At 41.8% G+C, this 19,230-nt stretch overlaps 1 protein-coding gene and 1 long non-coding RNA gene across 3 annotated transcripts in view; one reads left to right on the plus strand and one right to left on the minus strand.

Moving 5' to 3' along the window:
• Window positions 1-5,130, minus strand: part of LOC121090474 — a 42,130-nt gene extending 37,000 nt beyond the window's left edge. For both annotated transcript variants that reach the window (XR_005828569.1, XR_005828574.1), the window contains exon 1: window positions 5,018-5,130. This is a non-coding gene — a long non-coding RNA (uncharacterized LOC121090474). The remainder of the gene's footprint in view (window positions 1-5,017) is intronic.
• Window positions 4,602-19,230, plus strand: part of TSPAN5 (tetraspanin 5) — an 89,037-nt gene continuing 74,408 nt past the window's right edge. Inside the window, exon 1 of the mRNA XM_040599008.1 lies at window positions 4,602-5,135. Coding sequence (XP_040454942.1) covers window positions 5,055-5,135 — 81 coding nt within the window. The 5' untranslated portion in view covers window positions 4,602-5,054. The remainder of the gene's footprint in view (window positions 5,136-19,230) is intronic.

Here is a 19,230-nt window from a genome sequence, read left to right on the forward strand (position 1 = left end):
CCCATATTCTGATTGTAGCCACCCTTAATTCAGGACTGTAAATCTGTGTGTCTTCTGTAGAATAATGCATATGCTTTATCTCGTTAAGCCCCATCACTGTCCTGTGTATAAAATGGTTGTAAGAAGTAGCTTACAGTTAATGTGCTTTGGAGCCATTTTGGATGCAAGAGCATTTGGAACCACACCTGCAGTCACTGTGTGACAGTGAGCTACGGACCAGGTACTTCATACTCTTCTTGCTTCATTGTTGTATAGACTTGTTGGGGAATTAATAAGAAAGCTCTGTAAAAAGCTCCAGAACATGGGCTTCCTGAGGCACTGCACTTCAGAAACAGAGCTGTGTTTCTGGATGTTTGCCCCAAGCAGCACCATGGTGCAGCTGCAGCCCCAGCTGCTCGTTTGCCTTTGACCGCACAGCATGAGGGAGGAAGCATGCCACCGCTCCCACCCCTTCCTCTCACAAGAAGCAGAGGCAGCAGCTCCTGGCTCGAGGTGCAGGGCACAATAAATAACCTTATTTCTCTCACAGGAAAGAAACAGCAGGGTGCATTTCTTCCCTACCGTTTCAAAGTAGCGTTTCTGGCACTAACGGTCTGCATATCTCATTTTGCATATGTTTGCTCCAAAGGGACTTCTGAGGCTGTGTCTTCATGTCTATCTGCTTAGACTGCTGCAAGACTTGTCTGGGCTCATCTTGAACAAACCAGCTTGCAGACTGCAAGCAGTAGAGTTTGGCTGAGTAGACTTTGTGACCATTATTGCTAATACCTGGTAGTTCTCTCCAAGAAATTTGCATCCCAATTAGTAGCTCACATCACCCTTGTTCCAAAACCTGCCCAAGGCTGGTAGGAACTAAAGTGAATGCCACTTGCAGTGTCTTTATATAGTTATCCGTACTTTAAGAACACATGAAATAATGGATACTTACACCAGAAGCATTTAGAAAAAGAAAATTAAGGCTCAGATACACATTCCTGTGAGAAAGTAAAATCACACAATGCAGTTAGTTATTGGTTATTATTTGGTATGCCTTAGCTTCAGATTTCAGCCTCTAACTGTAGATGTATAGACACGCTTAATGCTTTGTGAGTCATCCTAACAACGTTGCTGTTATCAGATTACAATGATGTTGGGTTGGTCCTGCAAGAGGATATTATTATCCAGTATTGAGAGCCAAGTTTCATATGAAAAAGCAGCTTAATACTCACCGGAAAGCCACTAACCAGTGTTAGCCACAACAGCAATTACTCAGTACTTGCACTTATGAATTAATTGAAGAGATTTTTGTGCTGTTCTTGTGGGAAGCTAAAGTCATGTTGCCAGATGGGACATGGCATGTAATTCTACCAAGGCTAATACAAACTGTATCACCACTTGCATTTGGTCCTATGAAATTCTTATCTCAGAATTCATTTTAAACCTAAAAAATGCCCCCTCATCAGTGGTCATTCATTTGCTAAGCAGAAAACGAAGTGTTTTCATGGTTGAAAAACTATCAAATGAACACAAATGGCATTACAAGCCATTATGATAGATACATTGAAAAATATTCTGAGGTAGATATTACCTCTGACTACAAATCTTGTTGTATGTCAGAAAGCTATATGGCTTCCTCATGGAAAAATATTGCTATCCTATGAATTTCAACTAAAATGAACTCTCTAGGAAATAACCAGAGACTTAGGGACACAGATACCAAACTTTTTTAGACCACAATTCTTTATCTCACTAAATGTGGCACACCCTGTCTTCAATGTGCTGCTTAGCTTTTTCTCAAGTCACTCAGATTTGCATTTCTTTTTCCTTGGAAAATGTCAAAGAATTCATAGATCAAACAGCAGGAGCTGACACAAAGACAAAGGTGCTGGATCTAAGAAATTATTGAATTGAGGAATTGGGATGAGAGCTCTTTACTTGGTGGGAAGATTTTCAGAGTCTGCACTATACCCTTTTTAAGAGATGAACTTCTCAAACTTCCTGCACTTACTAGCATTAGACTTGGCCAGTTTTTGGTCAGAAGTCTGTTGATATCTACATCTTAGAGGTAGGAAGTAGATTTAATCATTTGGATGGGACTTTTTCTCCCATGTCAGTAGTAAATCAAAGCATTGCCTAGTGTTATAAAGCACTCTGTTACTAGACACCTTGCTTTGTCATTGAAATACTGTTCATTAGTACTCTGTGACTAGTCAGATGAACTATAAACTAACAGAATTTGAATAACTGTTGTGCCTTCCTGCAAGGAAAGATAGTTATCATTCCTGCTTAGTATTGCCTCAGGCTTTTGTACCAAAACATCACACTGGAACTCAGCATTGACTGGTAACTAACAGTGAATTTTAAGTGCTGTCACAGTCATCTCACTCAGCTTCCAGACCTAGGTGGCCAAAGAATGTAAGAAGCAATCCACAAGAGAAGACACAAAGCCAATTATTATTATTTTTTTAATCCGTGTTTGTTTAGGACAGGAGACAAAATGTGTTTGTAAACCAGAGAGGCTGCTGCAGGTGCAGAAGACTGTTCCAGCTGGCATTCTGGAGATCAATTACCTACATCAAAGCTGTTCTGCTGCCTTTGCTGTCTGGTTGCTCATTTCTGAGGCTGCACAGAAACTGTACACCCAAAGTGAATTAAAAATAACAGGGTTCTGTGTTCTACACCGTCTTCAAGTGAGCAGTCTAACTGCTTACACCAGACGTCCTAAGTTGCCCTTAAGCTGATCAGACGATGGAACAACATGAAATGCCTTAAAATGATGCTTGGCAATAATACTACTATTCTGATTGAGAAAGCAAGTGAAGTCATGTAATATGATGCTGTAATTGATGTAGGTTGCATATCTTTTTAAAGTTTTTGATTGGGAATGAGTGGATTAATGGGCAAACCATCTGAGATTGTTACTGAATTTATTGTAATAAATATTACTCTACAGTATTTTCCTCTTGCCTGTGAAGCATTAAAATGCTAAAGGGTGCCAACACGTGGTGTTGGTAGGGTGTTATGACAGGAATATTATAAATGTTTGTACAGGTTGTCACCAATATTTGAAGCCACTTGTAAAAACAGCACCTTAATATAATACATTATTACCATACCCTACTGTAAATGGTGATGTGCTTTTACTCACTGGTACAGAACCTACGTATTACTAATCATTCACCCTTTTCATGGATGGTCTTGCAAAGAAAGTGGTAACAATAGACACAGGGATAACATTCATGTAATAAGCTATATAGTCACAGTTAAATTGTATAGGCATGTTGCATTATTTTCTCATTTACTAGTAACATTGCTTATTTTCATGGATCATCTTCTCAATATCTACCACACCTGACAGATAAGTATTTCCCTTCTCTCTCAAAAAGGCACATAACCAATATGAAGTTATTTGAACCAAAGACTTTCTTTTGTAGTTCTAACACTATCATACTTTTAAAGTGTGCTATCTTGCTACCCTGTAGAGATGGAAAATGTAATTTATTACGAAGAATTCAATCATTTGAATTCAGAGTATTGCACTTCAGAATTTCCTGGTCCAGCTAGACTTGAAACACTGAAATGATAATATTCTTCAGCAAAGAAATGCTATTAATTATATTGTTAATGCTGGACCAGGCGGGCTCTGAATCCCCAACAACATAGGAATACAACTAAGCCACCTAACTTTACAGCCAGAAGCTTCAATATAAATTCAGAGTATGTAAAAATACAAACTCTTTAAAACATTGTAAAATAGTTCTTCCTGTCTTCCCACACGTGTATGCACACGAGTTCACGTGGGAGGTGATCTGAAGGCACCCATTCAGAGCAACCTCCCCAGTACAATTACGGTCTTGCTGTTCCCCGTGCCCGCCGCCCGCCCGGAGCCGTGCCGCTCTCCTGGCTTGCTGCCCGCGCTGCGCGGCCCCGATCTCTCACGGCAGCCCGGCTGCGCGGCACCGGCCGGCCCGCGCCGTGCCCCAGCTGTCGGGAGGACGGAGCCCCTCGGGCCGGCGCCTCCGCGTTTCTGCAACGCCCCGGCTCAGGCAGCCCGCCGGGGGCCCGGCCGAGGAAGGTGTCGTAGGACGGAAGAAACCTCGACTCTGACTCACAAACCCGTAACGAAGAACGGCCTCCTCGAGCCCGTTATTCCTCACGGTCTCCTAACACCCAGCGCGCTGGTTTACCTCAGCGCTTACAGGCGCGGCCCCCCGCACGCGCTCCGCGGGCCGCCCCCCGGGGCCGCGCCAACGGCCGCCTCGGTGCCCACCGGCCCCGTTACATAACCGAGGCGGCGGCAGCAGCCGGGCCGCCCCCCGCCTCACCGCCGCAGACAAAGGCCGGCGGGCACCGCTCCCCCTGCCACCAGCCCCCCGGGAGCCACCTCACGGGCGCCCCCTCCGGCAGCCCCCGACCCGCACCGCGCTCCCTGCACGCCACTGAGGATGAGGCCGGCGGGGGAGGGAGAGGTGGGGGTGCTGCAGAGCCGCCCCCTCCCCGCCCCCACAGCGGCGCGGGCCGGCGGCGGCGCAGTTGGATTGGCGTGGCGGACGCCAATCACGCCGCCGGGCGCTCGGTGGCGCGCCTTTCCCCGCCCCCTCCGCGGAGCGTGCGCGGTGGCTGCCGTGCTGCGGGGGCGGGCGGGAGCGTTGTGCGGGGCGCCTCGCGGCTCCGGCAGGGCAGGGCAGTGCTGGGCTGTGGCGGCCGCCAGCCCCGCGCCTCTGCCCGGGCGCCTCCCGGCGGCTGCTTCCCCGGCGGCCGCCCTTCTCCTTCTCTCTTCCCCTCCGCCCGCTGCGAGCAGCCGAGGCCTCCTCCATGCGGGAGAAGAGGAGGTGGGAGCTGCTCGCCGGCCATCCCCGGCGCCCGGCAAGTCGGAGTCGCCCCGTCGCCGCTCCGCTCTTGCCGCATCTCCCCACGGCGCGCTGCCGGCGCTGAGCCCTGCCCGCCGCGCCGCCACCAGCCCCTCTCCTTCTAGTCTGTGTCGTCCCCGGCCCCCCACCTTTTTTTTTTTCCCCACCCCCCACTCTCCGATTCTCACCCTGGCTGCGAGCAAAGTGTCTTCATGAGCGCAGAGGATGTCCGGGAAGCACTACAAGGGGCCTGAAGTCAGTTGTTGCATCAAATATTTCATCTTCGGCTTCAATGTCATTTTCTGGGTAAGTGGGCCGGTTGCACGGCGCTTCGTGTCTTCCTCTGCCGCCTCCTCCTCCTCCCCCGCCGCCGCTCCGGGCCGGGTACGGCCAGAAGCGCGCAGGGAGGGACGGAGTCGTGCGTGACAGCTGGGCGCGCGCCCCGCCGGTGGGGTCTGAGCGGGGCGGCCGGGGGCGCGAGGCCGGGAGCGCCGCCGCCTCAGCCGGGCAAGTCGGAGAGCTGCATTCCTGCACCTGCGGAGGCTCTGATCCCGCTTCCCTTCCGGCCCCCCCAACTGCTTTTGTTGTAGGTGCGAAGAGGATTTCTTGTCTTCTTTCCCCCCCCTTTTCCTTTTTTCATCCTCCCTCCTTCCCCCTCGTCTGCCTTGTGGTGGGGGCGGGAGCAGCTAGACACCCAGGCCTAGAGAACGAATTGATCTGCATGTTTTCGTGCTGATATCCCTGTTAAATATGAAAAATTTAAAAAAAGATTGTAGCTCGAGTTCTCCGAACAGCGCTGTGTAAGGCAATGATTGCACAATGATGAGGTTGTGTACGGCACGGTCTTATTACCATTAGCTATTAACACATAGTAGTAGTAGCAGCAATAATAGGATGGAGGAAACAGTATTCCCACCCATCCCTAAAGTGCAAGCCCGTGGGAGTCTTGGCAGGGCATTTGCTGGGGTTCCTGGCTGTGGTGCTCGATACCCTGATGGCACAGTATCTTGTTGCACCATTCTAGCACTGGCTGTAGAGTAGGCAGAACTGTATAGTGAAATGTAACCTGCTTGTAATAGTATTTCTAGCATCTTCTCAACGTTGGATTTGAAAGAGAGGCAGCTGGTGTTGGATGTGTATGCCAAATTTGGTAACCGCAGAGGGAGGGGGTGAGCATTATCGCACACAAACATAAATGTTGAGGTTTTATCATGCACAGAATGTGAAAGTTGGGTGAAAGCTCTTAGATGTACAGTCCTCCTTTTCATGAGGTACTCCATTTAGCTATGAGAAACATACAGAAACTCAAGTATGGTGAATGTGTTTTTGAAGGTCTTTGAGGGCAAGTTGAGTACATATCTGATACAGTGGCTTCTTTGGACCAGAAAGGTGAACTGGAAAAAACAAACAAAAAACCCCCCCACCTTGAAGTTTTACGGGTGAAGGTAGGGAAGCCTAGAGGAGAGAAACCACCTAACCAGTACTGAGCTTGTGATTGCCACCTTGGGGAGAACAGAGGAGGGTGGTTATATGGCTAGCAGGTACTCATGGCTAACCTCATGTCACTGTTTCTGGAAAGTAAAGATGCCTGAAAAGGATGTTTTGGAAGATGGGAGTTTTGATTAATTGCACTTTGGTACTGAAATACCTTTGCTTGATGAAGAGAGTAAGCTGCTTACTTAAGTAAGTGAAGTTGATTGAGGTTTTGTGTCAATGTTTACTTGGCCCAAGACCGACCTGTGGAGATGAGTGGTTGCAAGCTTTGTAGTATTCTGACCCTATAATAGCTGTTTTTATTGTACTGTTTACTCCGTTTTTAGTGGCTGAGTTTGCCATGGCTCTTTTCACTTGTCTTTTTTTTTTTCATTTTGATTCCCATGGGCATATGTTGCTGTGAACACAGATGTTTTTCAGCAGGGAACAGAATAGCGTGAGGAACATTTGCGTGCTGTGTCCTTGGACTAAAAAAGGGAGATTATGGTGGAATATACATAAACATGTTATCTTGATCCTTCAGGCGCCATCAGTCTATATGAAGCTATATACACTGTAATTTCCTTCATGTTATTTTCTGAAGGTTAATGTGTGGATGATGCAAGTGAGGAAGCAGTATGTTTTAGGTGTTTTGTGGCTAGTCATTTTCTTATTCCTGTGCTGTTGAGGCTGATGCGGCATAGCTTTTGCATGAGGGCAGATGTTCCTTTTGTAACTGAAAGGGTTAAAGGATATCTCACCAGGCCACCTGGCTTTATACTGCTGGAATGCTATCTGAAGACCTGAGTATATCACCCACTCTGCCATTTGGCTGATGTGTGGCCCTTGCTTACAGATTTCCCTTTTGCAGAATGCTAATTATGTCATTTGTGTATTTGGCTAAACTTCTTGAAATCCACGGAGACAAAGCACTTTGAGTTTAGTAATTTCTTCAGAATATTGTAATCTCTTTATGAGGAAGCCTGCGTTTATTACCATGTCTCGCATGATTTGGATTGAAAACGTAGCCAGTTACTCTTGCAGAATACATCTTAATGTTGTTTTTACCGAATTAATAGCAAACCATTCAATAGCCTGTCATGAAACTGGGCCAGAAAAGCTGTAGGTGAAAACTGTAAATTCGGTTCAAATCAAAAATAGCCACTAACGTAATCATTGTAAACAGATTGAAATGGTGAAGAGGTCGTTGTATTAACCCCATGAAACTCTCCTGCATATTTCCATGTTTGCAAGATTCCTGAACACCTTTGTTAAAACTCCTACCTGAGCGTTATTATATAGTGGTTTTAACACAACCTTGTAAAATTTTTTTGTAAGCAAACAGGAAGCTACCTCTATTCTACATCGTAAAACAATGGACTAAAAATACAGAGAACTGAGTTGGAAGAGTAATGGTTTTGACAAGAAAATTGTCAGTGCCTTGAACAGAGGAATATTATGGATCTGCTCAAATTATGTGTGGAATGATTGTACATGCTGCTTTAACTGAAGATATTACAAAAACTTGGAGGCTTTGTATGCCACAGAATACGGGCAAAATAAATTATCAAACCTTTTTGCCAGTTTTCTGGTTTTGTGCAAATCTGTTATTTCTTAAAAAACACAGCTGAATTATTAGAATAACGAATATGGGAAAGTTGCAGTCTAATGCTCTATACATAGTTGTAACTGGAGGTGACAGTATGCTCTTTGTGAGATAGTTCTCAGTCTTGCTCCACCCCAGGTAGTGTATTCTTGTCTAATTGTGTTTCATACTATTATAGAAGACAGTATTATCTGTGGAGGTGATGCGTAATTAATGTTCTGGGTATATTTGCAAGGTTAATTTTTTGGAAATTCAGTATTAAAGTATTATGGAAGTGTTTGTTTGGAAAACCTTATTTTATGAGATTACTATGCTTTTGTGGAAAAGGAAAGCTTTTTTTGCAGTTGCCGAAGTATGATTTAGGAACTGAGACCAAATAGGCACAAATACATCTAAATAAAAAGTTAGAACTCAGTATTGTTCCTCCCTTTCCATTGCACAGCTGCCATTCTTTTGCTGGTTGTTCATTAGGGCACACACCTGTGCTTTAACTTGAGTAGCATAATGCCTGTGTGAAAGCACCTTATTATATTTGCTACCTCTCTAGGCTGCTGAAATAGTGCTTTTTTTATGAGCCTTTATGTCTTTGTCTAGGTAAACCAGCTGTAGTATATGGTAACAGAAAACATTTTTCTGTAGTTAAAGAAAGCAAACAATGCTTCCTCCCCCCTTGCCCCTTAGACTTCCATTTAGAATGATGTCAAAGGTACAATGCAAGAAGTAAAATTAGGCCGCCCTGCTTCCCAAAGGGCAAGAATCATTTTCCATTCTTTCCCCTTCTACAAGACAGTTTTAAGCTACTTTTAGTTCCAAGAACTGTTTTAAATTGCTCTCTGTGCTGTATGATATGGGATGCAAACCTGTGGATATATACTGTTGTTTAACTCTGAATTTCAATCTGTACTTGATTTGACTGACCCTAGACTAATCAGAAAGATGTATAAAAAGTACTTGACACCTCAGAAACCTTTGCTTTATCTGATTCACTGTAAGTTGTGAGATATGCTGCAATTATGATATATCAGCATATTACAAGTCATAATTTGTGTTTTAATTTGCTTGGCATCTGCTGGTTTTGATGGCAGCCATATGAGAGTCTAAATAGTCTTCTGAATTACAGGAAGATAGTGGAGAGAAAACCAAATAATATGTGTGTTATGGGAAAAGTGTTGGAAAAGTGCACTGACCTTTAAGGAACAACAAACAGATTGTTTATTACATTTGTGCATTGTTGATTGATTGTTTTCAAAGGGGCAGAAGATCATTTTCTGATGTTAGCTGGTTTTCAGATATTCACAAGGAAGTTTTGGTTATGTAATTTTTCCTTTGCCACAGCGGTTTAAAAAAAAAAAGAGGGGAAAAAAAATCAATGTGAAGCTTGTTCCATGCCATTTTCAGATGCATTCTGTAGCATTTGATCTATAAACAATTGCATTGGGAAGATGCCCTTGCAGTGGAAGTGGAAGCATTCTGTTCACTCTCCCTCCCCTGTTATGATCAAGTGATTTTATTTATTTGTTTAGTGTTTGTTTTTTTTAATTTCTTACTAGCACGGATAACTTTGAGAGCATTTCACAAGTGGTCTTGCCAGAAACAGAACAATGCTTGTCTTGGGGAAAATACATGACTATTTTGTAATAGATCGTTGTTGTGAGCTTGGGTTTCCTGAATTCCTCAGTGTCTCTGTTGGCAGATGTAGCCCCAGTCTTTTAAATGCATATAAAAATACAGTAACTCTGCTGGCTCCAGAGGACTTGCTTCAGATTTGTAGAGGTCATTCTTGGAATAAAAATTTTCCTTGCCCTGCTTTCCTTTGTAATTTTGTAGCAGGCTGTAACACTGATTATACAAAAAGCAATAGATGAGGAGCATGGGTGAAGCAGTTTCCTTTTTCCAAAGTGTGTGTTTTGCCAAAAATAGATGTTTGTAGATATGTTATTGTTTTAAGCTATTTGATGTTTCTAGTTGATAAAAGATTGAAGAAGTATAAGGGCACAAGAGCTAGAAAAAACAAATTGTAATTAATTGTGCAACTTCTCATGTTTGAGGTCGGCATACTTCAAGCGAATATTACTGGAATTATCAAATGCAGCTTACGTGCTTTTCTTCTGTGTTAAGATGAATTTGGTAAATATATTAACCAGTCTCCCACCTTGATTGAATTGTCATAGCAAGTTTTACATGGTGGCACGTCTATCTCAAAGTTTGAAGAGTTAATTTTGGATCTTTAGTGTCCCAGTCAGAGAAAAGCTGATGCATGTGAATGGCACCCAGAGTACAGGCAGCCCCAACATAATACTTCTGCAAGTGAAGCATTTAATGAATATTTGTATGTGCAAAACAAGTTATCGTTGGTCTTAGTTCCGTCCCCCTTATTGCATATTGATAATGTTTTCTTAATAAAAGCAACATATCCATGTTCTGTAATGTTCAATTTAAAGGTGCACATGCTACCTTTATTCAGTTAAGATAGTGTTTTCATGACAAACTTTTTGGTAAATTTATTTATTTGGTAATAAATTTATTGTATGTACATCTTCAACTATATAGTGTATGATATAATAGGCACACAGGGAAAGCAAGCATGAGCTGTACTGGGGAAGTAAGGCTTTTTTTTCCAAATGGGAACCCAGAAAATAAATTTTTGGGGACAAAAACCAACCAACCCACCCAATTTTTCTCAGACAGTGCAATAGATGTAGGGTAATTTTCAAAGAGAAAATGTGGTGGAGAAGGTGGTTTGCTGTGGGTTTTGGGTGGCTCTTTTTTTCTGTGTGTGGGGAGTAGAAAGAAGAAAAATATAAGGAACTTTGTCCTTTGAAGTGGACAGGATTTTGAATGTATGTAATCTGTTCTTAAAGAACGCTGTCTAAGACCTAGTTCCATAGATTATGATAATCCTGAAGTACTTCTTGGCAAACTTTAATTTATTCCTTTAGACTGTAAGATGCGATAGTTAATGATTAGTAGAGCATAATAAACTTGGGCTTACTGTTAGTGAAACAACATTTCCTTTTCTTTTGAGCCCTATTCCTGCAAATAGACTGTTGTTGAAAAAGCATTATAAATTATTTTTGGCACCACAGCTACTAGAAGTTAAAAACTTGGAGCAAGAAGCTGATGTGTTGTTAAATGCTCAGTCTATGTACTTGAACAGTTTATACTCCATTAACCAAGGGCAGTAACCTGTGAAGATTTGCTATAAGCATTTAGAATATAATGTTTTTCTTCCAATTAAAACTGGAGGTGAGAGAATATTGTTGACCCAAAGAAATCTCCTGACTTAATTCTGCTGGTTAGGGAATTCTCGGTTTAAACTGTAGTGCAGTAGGATGGAATCAGCCTTCATAGTTTGCTTTGCCCAAAACATGTAGCATATTTCTCAAATGTATGGCTGGTAGCCTGTCAACAGGACTGTAATTGTTTTATTGATGTAGGCAGGAGCAAGGATCTGAACAGCTCATAAAGTAACCCAGCTCTGTTAGAGATGACCCAGAAGTCACTGTCAGCATTAACCATTAAAGTGCTTTCCAGTACAGTAATTTTTTTAAACTCTTCTACATATCTGACTTTTTCATTATCTAGCATTCAATAGTGACTTTTTACTCTTGTACCAGTTTCCATCTTCTTTTCTTATTAACAATCAGCAAATATTGTCACAATGCAATAAAGAATGAATTAAACCAAAAAAAATTATTCATTTTTACCAATGTACTGAATTGCATTGCACTACAGTTGTACAGTGCAAAATCCAGGAAAACATAGATTATTATTTACTGATTTGAGGCCTGATTTGTTTCTTTTCTATGGTACTATTGTGCGAGTTTGGAAAACATCCCATTTTTTGTGAGTGTGCTGCTGATTCTGCCAAAAAATATCCCCTGTTGTGGATCACTGTGGATATAGATTTCCACTGATTTCAGCAGGACTTTCTACAGATATAAGGGTTGGTATGGATGGATGTCACTGCTGGCAGTGTTCTTTGTAGCTGCTTCTGTTACATGCACAGAGATCTAGAGCAGTCCAGGCTTCCCCTTATGCTGGCATTTAAAAATGTCACCAACATACTGAGACTTGCAGTCAGGGGCTCTTGATTTGGTATCAAACTGTGACTCAGTGTGATCTCCTATAACCTCCAGATGGCCTGACTTGCAGAGATGCTAAAACCAGTCAGGTCCTACTCCTTTAGCTGTATAAAATAAATGAGGCAAATGGCAGTAGCTGTATGCATTTTAATACGTATCAATCTCTACATCACATTCTTTGGCTAATATTTCAGTTTTCCAGTCACTTTCCTCTGGACAGCATTTAGAATAAGTATTTCAGCACACACAAAGGATCTTATGAATGGACTGTCAATTTCCCACAGAACTTGGAAAAATCAATATGCCTCTTCCAGGCCTTGAAAATCCCTCTGCTCCTAGTGAAGGCTCCATTATATCAAATAATACTGAAAATCATTTCAAGCCGAGTTCCTGATCTGTGGTGATGGGAGATTTTTTTTTTCTTTTCTTTTTGCAACGAGACAAATGCATGCTATGGAAACAGTTTGAATACCTATTCCATACCTATTGCCATCTGTTTTTCTCAACAGCAAAACCTTTTATGGAAAAATCAAAGAACTGTCAGAACCTCTGCTTAAATACGTACTCTTTCTCCTTAATAGGCAAGTAAAATTATTTCTAAAAGTGTTTGATGCTTCTTTGTAGTATTTTATTCAAAGAAAGAGTTAATAGGAGACTAGAGGCTTTTAGATATATTTCAGGTTCATAGAGGCTTCTGTTTTGTTTTCCTGAGTATAGTGTTAATGAGTCAAAACCTGAGTATGCCTGCTGTCCTAGCTCCAGTAAGCTACTGTTATTGGGTGATGGATATGATATAAACGAGACTGCAAGGATGCTTGCAATAAATCAGCCTACTGGGTGTTTCCTAGTGTCCGTAGCTTATATTTAATGAGAGTCCAGCTTAATTTACTTTGATCTAGGGGCAGATCTTCCATGATGCAGGACATTATTTTATGTCAGGACTTTCTGTGTGTCAAGAGAGAAGACTCTCCCAACTGACCTCTGGTGCCCCAAGCAAAGACGCAGCAGCACTGTCTGTGGGGTGTCACCCCTGGCAGACCCGCCTGGTATCTGTCATTTTGTCAGAGCTTGTATCACAGGTTCTCCTTGTCAGACACCTTTGCTTTATGTACCCATGCACTGAGTATATATTTGCCTTTGTGAGGCTAGGTTCTCAGTGCTTCTCTCTCCCTCAATTGCATCTCTCCTGCTGCATTCTGTTTTCCCACCAGGTGCGATTAAAAAGAACTAGAAGGGGGTTCCCTCTATGTGCTGTAAAGGGTTTATATACGAAGGCAGAAACACTGAGGGAAAAAATTCACAGATAATGTATGGCAAAGGTTTTATTGTTTCATGCCATGCTGCAATTAGCCGTGTCACCTTGTGGAAGAACTGTCAAGTCTGTCTTTGCAATTCAGTGTGGTATGAGTATTTCAGGCTAGAAAACTGGGCGTATGCTGGGGTATTCTACCGTATGCAAAGCAAGGGTTTCAGATTTTTAATTTTAATTTTTGCCACTGAAATACGAAAACAGAAGGGTTCCTTTTTCCTTGTGGGTAAAAGATAGCATTTTGGAAAAGTTGTCTTCCTGACTGTCAGTTTATGTGGGTGTGTGTCTAAAGGAATAAGTGTGAATTCAGTCAGTCCCCAACAACAATGAAATAATTAAATATATAATATAAAAAAGAGGAAAACTTTTAAAATTAGAAGCCCTGTTTTCCAAGGAGTTACGTAATCCATTTCTAGATGAAAGTTAAGCCATCTGATTTATGTGAAGGCTGTAAAAACATGTATATGTGAATATAAAATATGTATGACCGCAGTTAAAAAATAACTAAGGCCTAGTTTTTAATCAATATTGCTTGTTTCCTTTTGTTTCCTTCCCTTTCTGTGGGCATCCAGGGGCATGTGAAGTCTCACTGATTTCATAATAATGTAATTCTATTTTTTTTCTTTGCACAGCTGGGAGGACCTGTTTCCATAGCAGGGCCACTTCTGCCCTGGTTATGGCAGTGATTTCATGGCTGGTTTTGGTGTGCTGCCTCGCCAGTTCTGCTGTCAGAATGACAGCGGGGGGGCTGCGAACGGCTGAGGCTGGCACAAGGCTGCAGAACTAAATGTGTTAGTACAGCTTCAGTGGACTGCCAGCAGTCAGTTACCAGAGCTGACTGAGAACTCTCGTCTGGGTCAGTGTCTACTGACTTACTGTTTGGCTGCAAGAATGACTTGTGGGAAGATGGTAGGACCGTCTCCTCCTTCGCCTGTATAGATCAACTTAAAGTGTTTGGGCAAGCAGAGCCCGTTTCAACTCCAGGTAAGGTGGTTTCAGACTGCAGAGTACACAGAGGTACCAGACATGATGTATGTTGGTAATTAGCTCAGTCTGGTGAGGACTATTATGTAGGCATATGTGCTACTCGGGATGTTCCTCCAGTGCACTTGGATCTTCTCTATTTTAGTAAGACTTGTGGTTATTATCTGTTTTCTCTTAATTGCTCAGTGATGTTGGAGAAAGAAAGAATGGTGATAGTCTACAAAGTTTATTGTAAGGTGCACTTAATTTGAACTTAGGTTGACAGCTCCATCTATCTCTCAGATTTCTTTTCCTTCCCATAACTCTTAACACCATGCCACTCCCTGTAATAAGGTACTTCATTGGAGCTGCCTGCTGGAAGGGGTAGCAAATGACCTCTCTGAAGAGAGTCTATCATGATCATCTATTCCTAAGTAGTACCTTTTTTGATGGCTTTGTTGCAAACAAAAGGTTAGTATGCATTTAATATTGGGAATACATTTATATAAATAGCACATGCATGCATAACACTATTTCATATATATTCATGTGTATTTATATGCATGTATGTTTATATGCATATGAATATCACTGCATTTAAAAATAGTTAATTCCTGACTTGCTAGAGCAGAAGTTCCTTGACTTATGTGCCTAAAAGCAGGAGTTGAAGGGACTGGAAACCCATCTTACTGCTGTTGCATGCACAGAAGGACTTTTTGCACTGATCTTCCTCTGGCTGTATTTTACTATTCTTCTGCTGCTGGAAGCACTGGCATGGTCACCAGCAGTATTACCACTTCAGCCATGTGGGGCTGTGTGTGGTTTAAAAATGTTGCTTTCTTTTGTATGTAATCAGTCTCCTTCCTCTTAAAAAGTGTCCTGTTATTTTGAAGGTAGGTAAACCCACTACCTGGGTAGTCAAAAGGTTTGTGGTGGCATCTGAATCAATGTTTTATTCTACAGGATCTTTTCTGTGCGAGTAACTGGTGTGTTTGTCAGGAACACAAGCCAGTTATATTTTTACATGGTTTACATCCTTGCTGGCCTCTGCTCTCCTTCATTTTTTCCTAAAGCACTCTCATACATGTGGGAAAGGAAGTAGCTCCTGAACAGATGCAGCTAATAGCTTTGCATATTAAAGAAACCCATAAATACCAATCCTGATGAGGCTGATACTGAAGGATTCTGATGTAGCAGGTGAATGAGTTGTGACTTCCATCTGGCTGTTCTTGTTTTCTGTTGGAGGTACTGCTATGCCCCATAGATTCATGGCTCTGTTAGCTGTTCTGCAGAGGTGCTAACCTCTCGCAGAGGCAAAAGGACAGCTGTGGGTAACAGTAGCTTTTGCATTCAGCTTTCCTCATCCCAGAACTTTGTGCATGGGTGGGATTTCTAGTGAACCCATTATCATCCAGTATTTCATGTATTTTAAATGTAATGCCTAATAAATGACAGTGTTGATATACTTGACTCCACTGTTAGTTGTGGTTTTCTTGTCAATAGCAGCTGAGTACTGCCTGAAATGACCAAGCCTCTTGTAAATACCTGATTCTTGTTGAATTTGCCCTCCTTTCAGTTTGTGCTGTGCTCTAGCTTGTAGAGGTGGTTCTCTCTGTTCCATTCCCCAAAGTAGCCCTTTTTTTGTCTCACTATATGTCTATGCCTATTCTTACTCCTGTCACCTGGAATTGAAAGCTCAGCTGGGTTCTGTGCTGCTAGCCCAAAGGAGCCCCTGCATGATTACTACCATGCTCTGAGAGGGCTTTATACAGGGGCAGTTGGCTGGCTTTGTTACTGGAGTCCAGCCACCAGTCCATAGGAGAGTGGGAAGGAAGTATGAAAATCAGCACTGGCTTTTTTTTTCCATTATAAAATTATTATTTGTTCCATTATAAAAGGCACTTTTTCCTACTTGCCAAACAATTTTTTTTCCATAGACGTGTGCCTTTTTTCGGTGTAGTGCACAAGCATCTCCTGTTGAAACAGCAAGCCTTGGTGTTGGTGCAAGAGCTACCAAGTAACACCTGCAGACATAATCCCTTTTTAGTTGATATGTCAAGCTGTAAGGCTGGTGAATATCAAAACTGAATACGCAACTCTAGCTCTGGTACACAGAATTTCACATTTTAGCTTCATAAACTATTGCTACAGGACTGAGCTATGTAGAATTAGGTGAGGTGGAATGGATGGGGTTATAGTGGAGACTGGCATGGTCAGCAAAGATTTGAGGCATGTTCTGTCTCTCCTGTTTGAACCACGTGGAAGGCTTGTTGCTCTTGAAGCGTAAGGTCTCGGTGATGTTGCTTGAGGCTGGAGAATAGGACTGAAATTAAATTTAAAGAGGCTGGTGGTTGCTGCTGCTGTACTAGTGAGAAGCATACTGTAAAGTCCTAAGTATTTTAAGCTGAGAGTTTGTGGGACTTTTTTTTTTTTTTTTTTTTTTTTGTATCTTTGAGACCTATCAGAACTTAAGTGAGTACTGCTATTTGTTTAAATCTCTTTAGCATACTAGGGTTGGATTTTTGTTTATTCTAAAATGTTACCTTGTTGCAATCTGCCATTGTAATATGTCTTTAAAATGACTGCAGCTGATATTTACAGAACAAGGTAGAACAATTTTGTTGTAGCTGTGCTGTCAGAATTGTGCATGGAAGCAGGATTACAGTCCTAGCTTGAGGAGTTTGAAGTTGGAAGGATGGGCTTTGACTGCATTGTGGGGTGGGATTGGATTTCTGTATAAATGGTGGTGAGAAGAGAAACCTGTAACTTATCACAGGAGTGGAATACACCAGTTGTTCAAAAAGCAGAAGGTATATACCTTTGAGAATGTCATCTTCTAAAAGTGAGAAGGTAGTCGTATTTTGTCTGGATAAAACCTGCCTTGTTTTCTCTTCCATCTCTGTGTTGCTTCTGGGTAGGTATTTTTCTGCAGTTACTGTTATCAAAGCGCTGCTTTGGGAGCTCTCTTGTAATTGTTTCACTCTGTTCTATTAACAGAACTTTTCTTTAAAAACTCTCTAGCTTGAAAAATCAAACACAAAAAGGCAAACCAAAACAAACATACACATAAAGATGTTTCAGAATTCACAGAAAACAAACCATGGATCAATTATTAAGTGCTTTCCCTCTCCCTCATCCACTTCCTGATGTAGTATTAATTTTGAATGAGCACCCTGCATAGCTTGCCTTCATCCACTTAGGGTATAGAGCACAAAGGCTTTCAGCACTGTAAATGCTTGGGCCCTTGTTAAAGGCCTCTGCGTAAGAGCAGCTCCTGCTGACTTCAATGGGTATCATTTGGTGGCAGCTGCATAATTGGTTTTCAAGCAATGTCTTTTTTTTTTTTTTTTTTTTTCCAAGAAAAAAGGGGATGGGGTAGAGGTGGGGGGGAGGGGGGAAGGAAAGCCCAAAGAGGTCCCCTAAACAAAACACTGACAAGACTTTCAAAAGAGCTAGAGGAATTACTTCAGTTGCCTAAGTAGCTCAGAACTGATGAAAAGGGTGATGACACTAGTCTAACCAAAAAAATTCTGGCAGAGAACACTGGAGCCTATCGGGCAGTGTTCCTGATACTTTGTGTCTCTGTCTGACCATTTAAATGAGATCTTCCCCTCAATAATAGGAGCTGTATATGACTAATACTTGTAGCATTGAGAGAGCTCAGCCGTTCATCCACAGCAGACAGTTGTGACTGTGCTGTCTCTAGCTGTAGTGTAGTGGTGTGCTTGTATGAGATGACTCTACATGTGCTGTAATATCACTTAACGGTGGTTTTTGCAGGTTCTGTACCTTGCCAGTGGTCTGGGCAGCAAGCTGGTCACCACTAATGTTTTTTATAACTAATACTGTGTTGAATACTGAGTCCTGCTTTTGCCAGGCATGTACATAATAGCAGCAGCTTAATGATAAATCTATGTCCAATGGAGCTACTAATACTTATCTTTTAAGTACCGCTACTTATGTGGTCTACCATTAGTCACATAAGAAATCACCACATTTTATTAATGGCTTCTGAACTTTAACAGCAGCTTAGGCTAAAGATAATGGCTTTTGTGTGAAATATGTTCCATTACTGCTAATGATGTTTTACCAAATAAGCTAGTGTGGCAGATAAATGAATTTCTGTAAACAAAGCATAAAAGAAGCTATGTATATACATCAAGCCTGAAAATCAGTTTATAGTTGAATGGAAACTTAACATCTTGGACTAGTTTTGTTTATGCTTTGGTGATTGATAGAGAAAAGGTAAAAACAGTCTGTCTAAATGCAAACTTGATGAATATTGGATTTATTTTCTACTGTTAGGTTGTTTCAGCAGTTTGTTGTAATGCAATATGGGTAGTTACAGTCTAGGTAGGTATATGCCTAATACCAATGGTTTCAATACTATGAAAAGTAAACAGCGAAACCCACCTTTCCCTTTGCCTTTAAGGAAAGCTTTAAAGAAATGTAAAACTGATTCTTATTGATGGCTTTTAAAAAAATTAAAAAAAGCAAGATTAACATTCCCTGCTTTTAGACTCACCATACCACTGAGGGAGATGAAGAACTTTGAGCTATTGCACTGAACCCTTAATCTGCTAGATTGTCATGTCCCTTCAAATGAAACATTAACCTACAGAGCTACAAATTGTTCCAAGGTTTTGGGGGAGACGGGCTGAGCCTTGCCTTTGGACTAGATTCAGTTCAAGGCAGTTCCCTAAGGCAAAGAATCTTGCTCTCTTTTTTTCTCTGTCTGTGAAGAAACACTGTATCAATGTACCTACCACTCTATTAAACAAGTTGAAAATAAGTTTTAATGTAAGGAACTGAAAAAATGTTTCTTTGAAGATTATGTAGTCTCGATTTCTGTTAACTTTGTGCATGTTGACAACTTTTAAATGCCTACAACACTTTCTTAATATATTAATGGGCTGTGTTTTGTATGGTATGAGAGATGTGATAAAAAGGCATGGTTTTGAATAT

This window comes from Falco naumanni, chromosome 1 (assembly GCF_017639655.2).
Source record: "Falco naumanni isolate bFalNau1 chromosome 1, bFalNau1.pat, whole genome shotgun sequence".
NCBI lineage: Eukaryota > Metazoa > Chordata > Aves > Falconiformes > Falconidae > Falco > Falco naumanni.